This window comes from Chelmon rostratus, chromosome 2 (genome assembly GCF_017976325.1).
Source record: "Chelmon rostratus isolate fCheRos1 chromosome 2, fCheRos1.pri, whole genome shotgun sequence".
NCBI classification, from domain to species: Eukaryota; Metazoa; Chordata; class Actinopteri; order Chaetodontiformes; family Chaetodontidae; genus Chelmon; species Chelmon rostratus.
In genome coordinates, this window is record NC_055659.1 from 14761506 (window position 1) to 14770104 (window position 8599).

The following is an 8599-nucleotide window of genomic DNA, read 5'->3' on the forward strand; positions in this document are numbered from 1 at the left end:
TAAATGTAATCAATCATGTTCAACTATTTTACTGCAACCAGGTAATGTGTAAAATAAATCTTTATATTATAATAACATTTTCATAAAATCAAACCACATTTTTGATACTATTTATAGTGACCTTTTTTTTCATAAAAAGCCATTATTAACAAGTAGCTAGTCAAGGAGTGTTAGTAGTTAGTATTCAACTGCAATGGGATTACAAGTTGCTCCTCTTGTTAGTTTTTATTCATTCATTCATTTGGAAACACAGTGACACAATATAATCATATCATGACCATACGACAGTGCTGAAAGTTGATAAATGATAATATTGAATTATGGTACAGCCTCAGACAACCTAAACCTTTTCTGTTAGAAATTCCACCACTGGCAGGTAAAGAAAAAGACAAGACAGCCGAAATCTTTGTTTTGTGCATGTTAGCACGTTCAGTTTAATTACCATGGGGAGCGGAGAAAGAAGGGTGGTTGACATACGGGAGTATCAGGGAAACTGAGGCAACAGGGGAACGTCCCTGCTGCACACAGCAGACACAACGTCACATTACATCACACGCTACATTTAGTCAGAAATTCTTCCCAGCCCTACATGGTAATGTCGATAACACTGGTTGTTGATATAAAGCACTCTAGGAAAATCAACAGAGGTTCGCTAGCTGCACCCTAGACAAAGATGAGGTCCAAACCTTTACAAGATCTAGTTTAATGAACTACCTCAGCAGGGGATAAAACGCAAAAGACTTAAAAACAAGAGTTAGAAGGTCTCACAGAGAGGAAACAAGCAAAACAAAACACGGTTCACAGTTAAATCACTTTTTTTTCATCACGTAAACCCCCAACTCATTGACTAGGATGCAGCTACTTTTTCTACAACGCAACAAAATAAATAATGTGTACAATTAAACAACATCAAGGGGAAGGAACTATCTTTTCCTATCAATCTTGTTTAACTGTGAACATTTTGGAACAATGAGTATGAACAGTGATGGTTTAGAGCCTACAGTGCCCCGAGCTTCCTGTAGCCTTCTAAAACGGACTAAGAACACAGTGTCAGAGTTTTCTCTAGTGCTTTTACAGACAACCAAACCTGATCATCTAAACAGTGCCATCCAGGGTCTGTGCCAATGTGCTTGAGTTAGTCTGTTTGAGGTGCAAGTCACCTTCGATTTCCTGCTTGCCACACCTGTGGAAAACAAGTCACATGTATGGGTCACTGTTAAGTTATTCAGCCTCCTCTGATGGCGTGCTCGTGTTTGTTCAGACAGAATGTGTTTAATTCACCTTTTCTTACAGAGTACTTACATGTGCGCTGACTGAAATGATGTGATAAACTGTGCTGTTTGCACAATAATCAGAAAAGAAACAACCACCGAATCCAACCCCTAATCATGAGCCGACCTTTGAAAATATAAATGCTGCAGAGTGCTTGAAACTATCAGTGGCTCCCTGCTGAGCTCAGCAGCTTCACACAGTTTTATCAGAGAATTATCCTTGAGCCTTCTGTTTACGTTCCAAAAATCAATTAATTACCTCCCAAACATGCATCACTTGGAAAACACATCGAGAGCACCGGTAAGTGACAAACAACAAAAGCCACTTTATAATTGAAGCGTTTAAATAAGGCATTATTATTATGACTGATTACTCATTTTAATTATTTATGGAATGACAGACTTATTGCAAACAAAGCTATACGCAAGAGAAAAGACTGTTTGTCAGAGCTTACCGAGAGACTGGTCCATTTCCTGTCCTTTCATTTGGCTGCTGGTCCAACTCGGAGAGCAACTTCAATATATTCAGTGCAGCCTGTAGCGGTGAAGAACGGGATAGGTTACTGCAGCTCAACCGAGCACAAGCCTGGAAAGTAGAGCTGCATGGTCACCCCCCTAAAGTTTTTATTAATCCACTTCATGGTATGTTCTTGAAATAAAGTCAGGACACATGCCTGGAATCTGGAGAAAACGTGCTTGTAGAAACATTGTTTGTCTGGTTCCACAGCTGCTCATAATGGCTGCACACTAACGAGGAAACAGTGTGACCTTTGAAGACTTTCCCAAAATCTGACAACCTGCCATACTGATTTGTTCTGTGCAAGTCAGTGATACTGACTGTGGACAAGAGAGGCTTTTATAATCAATTTCGGAGCAAGACGTTTTTGCACAAATTGCAGCATATACATACATGAACAATACATATATGCAGACATTTTTACATTTATTAAACACCTTGTCACCAAGACAAACGTGTTTCAACTTTGCATGCAAAGACTGATACTGTAGAAGCTTCTTTGTTCGACGCACTGATAGTCACTTGTTTTCAGCATTTTGTTCCTATTAGTTATCCTGAGGCATTCAAACACTCCATCATTTCTATTTCGTGGTGGTTTTTGGCTGGGATGTAGTCTCTCCTCTCATAGCTGTTGTTGCTCACACACACACATTGTGAATCCTCTCCTCTTTTGACAGATGCGTTCTGGACATAGGACTGTTAAAGAGCATTAAACTGTAGGTCTAAAGTTTGTAGCTTAAGGAAAAAAAAAAAAAAACAACTCACCATATCATGACAGGACTCTACATCTTTTCCAATCCCATGACTGATTAGCGGTGGCTGGGAGGAGCAGTTAATCAGTGACACAAACTCATTCTTATTGTTTTTGGGAAAATCTTTGTATTCCACCTGCAAACAAATAAAATATTTCAATGAATTTTAACTCTTTAGTTTAAATTAATTGCTTGTACACTAATGGCCTTATTGCGTTCACCAAACGCAGAACATGCCATCAGTTACCTGCAGGCCCTGCACGGATGCAAGATAGCTGAGCTGTTCTGAAGGCCTGGTGAGGGGTCCGTGGGGCAGTTGGTTCATGTTATTCTTGTTCTTTAGGATAGTCTCAGCAGTCAGGGATGTCCCTGCGTACAGCAGCTCGTTGGCAATCATGGCAGTGATTGTGGCCTTGCCGGGGTTGGGTACAGCTCGACCGTAGTCCTTGGCCTGGGATCCCTGGCAGACTCCAACTGCTTGAGCCACCTCAGGGACCATGGGCAGGATACCTGCAGGTAGCTGCTGGTGGCTCAGGTAAGGCAGGCGGAAGTCCTCCTCCTTGGAACCTTCAAAGGAAAGGCACATTTGTTATAAGTAAGAGTATATAAGCACAACAGAAATAATAAAATAAATCATACAATATGAGCACTGCCAAATATCAAAGTCTAGTAGATCTACTGACACTTACCCAATGCCACATCCTCTACCGAGCCGGGTTCAAAGAAGGTCACTTTGCGCCCATCACCAGGCTTTTTCACTGGGGTCTAAATATTACAAAAAACAACACACGTAAATGAAGGGATATCAAAACTTTGTCTGCCATGTGATAAAGGTGTAAGAGTACCTTTTCATCAGTTTTAAGTGCCGGTTTAGGAGGCTGAGGCTGAGGCACTTTATATCCCAAGAGCTCCAGCATCTTCTCTGCTGCGTTCCTCTTGGCCACCTTCTTACTAGGTCCCATTCCCTCTGCAGACTGGCCACACACCATCACCTGTACCACAAAACATGTAACAAAAACTGATCAAAAAACTGACCGGGCAGGCAATTATTACACAACAGCGGAGGAAAATGGACACAGGTGTCATGCTGTGCGACCGACATGCTTCAGCTGCTGTCATCTCACCTGCATAACAAACTCCCTGCGGCGAGGTAGACCCCTCTCTGTCACCATGCTGTACTCTGGTTCTTTCTCCTTCTTGGCCTGTTGGATCTGAGCCAGGCGGCTGATGGGATTCATTCCCTGACCGTATTCCGGGCTGGTTTGCAGCTGTTGGTGTGACAGGTTAATCATCACTTCATGAAGACACTTTAGGTCTGCACTGATTGTTCTATTCCACTCACTCGTCACGTTACCTTGATGATGGATTTGGTTTTCTTTTTGATGCGTGGCAGCGTCTTTTCTACACTGGGTATATGGGGCAGCCTCTTCAACTCCCCCAGCACCGCTGCTGCTGCCAGCTTCTTGGCAATCTTTTTACTCTTTCCTTCGCCCTCTCCAGTGAACTCCCCGACTGTAACACACACTACAAAACTCTTCATGTGGGGAGGGCCTTCTTCCTTTAAAACCTGGAAAACAGCGGGGACAAGTCATGATGCACAGGAGCATTTGCGCTCTGTAATTAAACTGGATAAGACACCGGGGTTTGTCTACACATCTCTTAACTGACTAACATTACAAAAAAAAATGTATTAGTTACCTCAAAGTTGACAGGTAAGTTGCGTTTAAGTGCGATTTCAAACACTTGACTGATTTCTGATTTGTTGAGGTTCTCCTCCTCTGGCTCTCCGTTCATCTGTCAAGAGCAGAGAGAGCAGAAAGAAAAGCAATGAGTCTGAATAAAACTGTACCAAGGCTTTCAAGCACTATTTCATGCTAAATGTGCACTTCTTTTCTCACCACTGGCAACTGTTGCAATATTGGCTCCTTGTGCAGCACTTTCAGGGCCTTGGCAGCAGCGTCATGTTTTGCTAACTGCCGTGTGCGTCCCTTACCAAAAAACTGCTGGCCTCCGATGGAAAGCTCCATGTGGTATAACATTGGTCCCACTGGAGGAAATGGATAGTAGTACCTGCAGACAAAAAAAAGTCAATGGAACTGTCTTTCAGATACAAGAAATTATTCAAAATTAAGACAAACTGGGAGAATTTCTTCTTTTCTAATTTCCAAATAACGGAAACTCACTGTTGCATAGAGCGCTGGTAAGGTCCTGGAGCCCGGACGTTGTAGTTGAAGTTTGGTGGTCTCATCCCTGGGTATGGGTCGATGGGTTTATACATAGGTTTTTTACCAAGCTTCATACATAGTGCATTTAACTCCATGGTATGTGTCAAACCATCTGCTGTAAGGCCAACACACAAAAAACAAAGATAAAACCATATATGAGCAAACACTTCTCTGCAAAGCTTTAACAAGCATTAAAAAGAGACTGCCACAGAGCCAGTGGGAAGAGCCCACCTGGGTTCTTGCCTGTGTTACGGGGGGTCCTCACGGTGGGCTTGGGAAGTGTCGTCTCAGCGAGGGCAGACGCTGCAGCGGAATGCTGGGCTTTCTTGATGCTGGTCCCCTCTGCTTCCCAGTGCTGATCACCCAGTGTGAGTCTAACAGAGAAAATCTGGAAGAGGCACGGAAATAAAGGAAATTCAGCAGTCACTAGCATGGCCTTGTGACAAAACAAGACTGAGATAAAATTACTGTCAATGTACCTTGGAGTGAGCTGGTCCTTGCTCACAAAGCAGCTTATACTCGGGTTGGATCTTATTGAAACGGGCTAACTCATTCACCAAACACATGGGGGTCTTCTCTTTAGGGTTTGCCATGTTAGATACTGCGACAAAACAAAAATTAGATCCAAAATAGGTTGAATGATTAGGCAAATAGACATAATCATGAACACAAAATTAAGAGGTTGTTCCTAGTCCCAAAGTTCCTAGTCCCAAACAGAAAATACACAAAGAAAGTCATATATGAGAAAGTCATAGAGCAGGGGTGGGGAACCTCTGCAGGTGTCTGTGTGATTTGGCCTTCGTGGTGGACAGCACCATGTACCTCTCAGAGCTGAACCTAAAGCTAAAGCCAGCATCTCAACTCCCTGCTTTCAAATGGGAACTCATCTGAAGTGAAATTAAAGCCATGGCAAGAGCAACTGGAAAGGGGTGACACTGTGCATTCTCCTACTCTGCAGAACAAAAGCCTGCTACGACATCTGAATATGCTGCTGAGTGTGAAAACTCCTTCAGATGTTTGGTGAGAGGTTTCGGGACATGAAAAGCAAAGAAAAGGAAGTGAACATAGTTGCTACAGTCTTTCATGAGGAACCAGCTGATGTGCCTGATGACCTACAACATGAGATCATTGAGCAGTGAAGCAATGATCTACTACTGTAAGCCGTTATTTCAAAACTGACTGTCGCATAGACTCGATTCCACTCAAAGCTGACTAACCCAAACATGGAAAACTAGCTGCGAACATTATCATCATCACTACCAGCCGACATCAGATGACCAATGAGAAGTAGTTCCAGTCAAGCAGAGGTTAGTATGATATATATGTCCAAAAAACAATTTAGCTTTTTTTTTTTTTTTTTTAACGGAAAACAGAACAATTTTACCCACAAACATTAGTGGCTAAACAAAATGTAGTCCTTTAAGTTGCATGAAAAAGAAAAACTGCAGCAAACAAATAAATAAAACAAACCTGTGGTGGTACTGTAGGGAGTGGCTGAGCCCGCGGGGAGAGCAGAGCTCCTGATTGGCTGGCTGGCGCTCTCCGAGGGTAGGGTGCCTGAGGCACAAGGGATGCTGTAGCCAGGCTGCGGCTGCCCCAGCTGCAGTGGGGCCGAGGCAGCAGGCATGGGGCTAGCCGGACACTGAAACTGGAGCTGGGACATCCTCGTTGGTGTAGCTTAGTCAGTCGTAGGCTGAGGTCAAGGTATGAACTTTGTAGTGCAGCAATGGTGAATGCCAAAGTTGGAGGAACTGTTTACTGAGGAGGTCTGAATGCAAGCTCTGCCTAGAAAAGTGAGGATATATGATAAGCAACAAAGATGTGCCAATTTCTACATATGATAAAATGACACCATTTTCAATTTATCTAAAAATGTCACTGTTACAGATATTGAAGCCTTCAGCACCCAGTGGGCACGACTAAGGGTAGTCCATGGACAGGCTGCCCTTCACTGGTCTGACAAACAAAGACAACCACATTCACATTAGGACAATTTAATGTCCAATTCACTGAAGTCGCACATGTTTGTACCGTGGGAGAAAAGGACTGCAGAAAAGGCTCCCGCTGCCTGGATCAGGTTTAGAAACTGGCCCCTTCTTGCTGTGAGTCAACATTGCTAACCACTGAGCTTCACAGGTGGCTTTTGCACCCTCATATTCATCTTTCTACCTTGAAACAGATACATTTTGCACCTTTAAATCATTCTGATTATCATTGAGAATTGAAAATATGACTTTTTCAATTGAATACAATGTTTTGACATATGACAAGTGCTAAGATTATTCTGCCTTACATGGGAAGATTTGGTTACAATAATTAACTGGCATGATTTTCTTGATTGTTTGGTTATTGTAAAAGTACAATGCAGTTCAGGAGAAAGCCTTGGCAGCATATGAAGCAGCTTTCTTACTATATGACAAAAAGTAGAAAGATGCGTATTTATTATATGCATCTTTCTACATTAAATTGAAAAAGAGCAAAAACTGCATGACCACAGCATTTCTATGAGATGTTTCATCTATAGCAGCAGAAAAAAAATTCATTATGTGGTTTAGTAGTTTCACATGTGACTTCGACATTTTAATGGATTTACAAAAAGTCAAATTCATTTGACAGAAATGCAAGACAGGACGACACCCTGGTAGCCAACTGCCTTTAACAAAAATGTATTCACTTAGGCATTAGCATTCATGAAGGTCTCAAAATACTACATATTTGGCCCTTATAAATGCACACCGGAGGTATTGATTTATGTATGGCCCCAACACAGGGCGACACCCGAATGTCAACATCATTTATCAGTCACAGCCAACAAGAAAGAGGACAACCAAACAATGCAACCAGATGGGTGGCATGGACACTGAATGTGACGTGCTGACCACCACTGTTAGCTTGCCTTTGCATTGTTTTCCTCATGCATTACCCTGTTTGTCAATTAGGGATGCAACTGATCCAAAAACTTCAGTTATTTGTTCTCATTCAGGGTGCACCGGTGGGGAGGTGTCCATCACAGTCTGGGTGCTGTGGGGCCCATGGAGCCTTCGCTGTGATTTAACGCAGCTAAAATTCACATGCACTGATTTCAGCATGTGCCTCATTCTACTAAGTGTTGGCCACACGAAAGCTAACTTACTTATAAATGAAAATGTCAGTTTAAACATTAGCTAGTTCATGAAATCAAAATGAAAGCTAGGTAAGAGTGGTTAAAAAAACGGAGCTTCAACCGCTTGCAAATATTAATACACGAGAATGCCTCTTCCATCAGTAGGCTTGTCTTTTACTAATGATGTGACCGTCTGTGTGAAAAGGAAAATATTATTGTCAGCAGGACATTAACTACCTCTAAATGACACCGGGCCACCGGGTAGCTATAGGAGGTTTCCCAAAGGACCACGTTAACGTAAGCTAACTAGCTAATTACAGTGGCAGCGATGGACATAATGGGACAACCCCTTTAAAAATTAACACGAACAATTTAATGGCTGTAGCAATGATGTCTTCAGGAAGATGCACTCACAGCTTATTAGCAGCAGTAACTGACGCCGGTTTCTTTGCCAATTACACGTCTACTATTAATTGCCAGCGAGTCTGGGAACAGCCGGTGAATTTGCTAGCTAGCTAACCTCAACCCTCGGTAAGTCAATGTACAAAGTAAACCTCACCTCGTCGTTCCTTCTGTTCAGTTTTTAGTTACTCCATAGTACAACTTTATTCACTGACGTTTGTTTTTGATAAGGCCCAGTTTCAAGAGTCAGTCTATGCTATTTTTTTATCAAAATACCGGCGGTGAGGAGATGGACATTGGGAAAACAGGGCAAACACTAAAGAGAATGG

General features: G+C 42.4%; 1 protein-coding gene across 4 annotated transcripts; it reads right to left on the reverse strand.

Moving 5' to 3' along the window:
- Positions 1–210: 210 nt before the first annotated feature.
- Positions 211–8579, reverse strand: stau1 (staufen double-stranded RNA binding protein 1). 4 transcript variants are annotated; one of them, XM_041949230.1, is made up of 15 exons: positions 8428–8579; positions 6236–6550; positions 5245–5366; positions 5009–5153; positions 4724–4877; positions 4439–4610; positions 4239–4334; positions 3895–4107; positions 3665–3808; positions 3386–3532; positions 3230–3305; positions 2788–3107; positions 2554–2676; positions 1727–1806; positions 211–1183 (listed from the first exon to the last, which is right to left on the reverse strand). In XM_041949230.1, the coding sequence occupies exons 2-15, from the start codon at positions 6426–6428 to the stop codon at positions 1096–1098; spliced, it is 2073 nt and encodes a 690-aa protein (XP_041805164.1). In that variant the 5' UTR covers positions 6429–6550; positions 8428–8579; the 3' UTR covers positions 211–1095. The 4 variants fall into 4 exon arrangements, with proteins under 4 accessions (XP_041805164.1, XP_041805157.1, XP_041805148.1 ...); XM_041949223.1 differs by having other exon boundaries at positions 4724–4880; XM_041949214.1 differs by having other exon boundaries at positions 4997–5153.
- Positions 8580–8599: the final 20 nt, after the last annotated feature.

Bases quoted from the DNA above. Each gene is read 5' to 3' on its own strand.
- stau1 (XM_041949204.1), bottom strand. From the start codon at position 6,428: ATGTCCCAGCTCCAGTTTCAGTGTCCGGCTAGCCCCATGCCTGCTGCC. The intron at 4,881-4,996 runs GTGGGCTCTTCC...TTGGCCTTACAG, and splicing joins TAACACAGGCAAGAACCCAG to CAGATGGTTTGACACATACC. The intron at 4,335-4,438 runs GTGAGAAAAGAA...TGCTCTTGACAG, and splicing joins TATTGCAACAGTTGCCAGTG to ATGAACGGAGAGCCAGAGGA.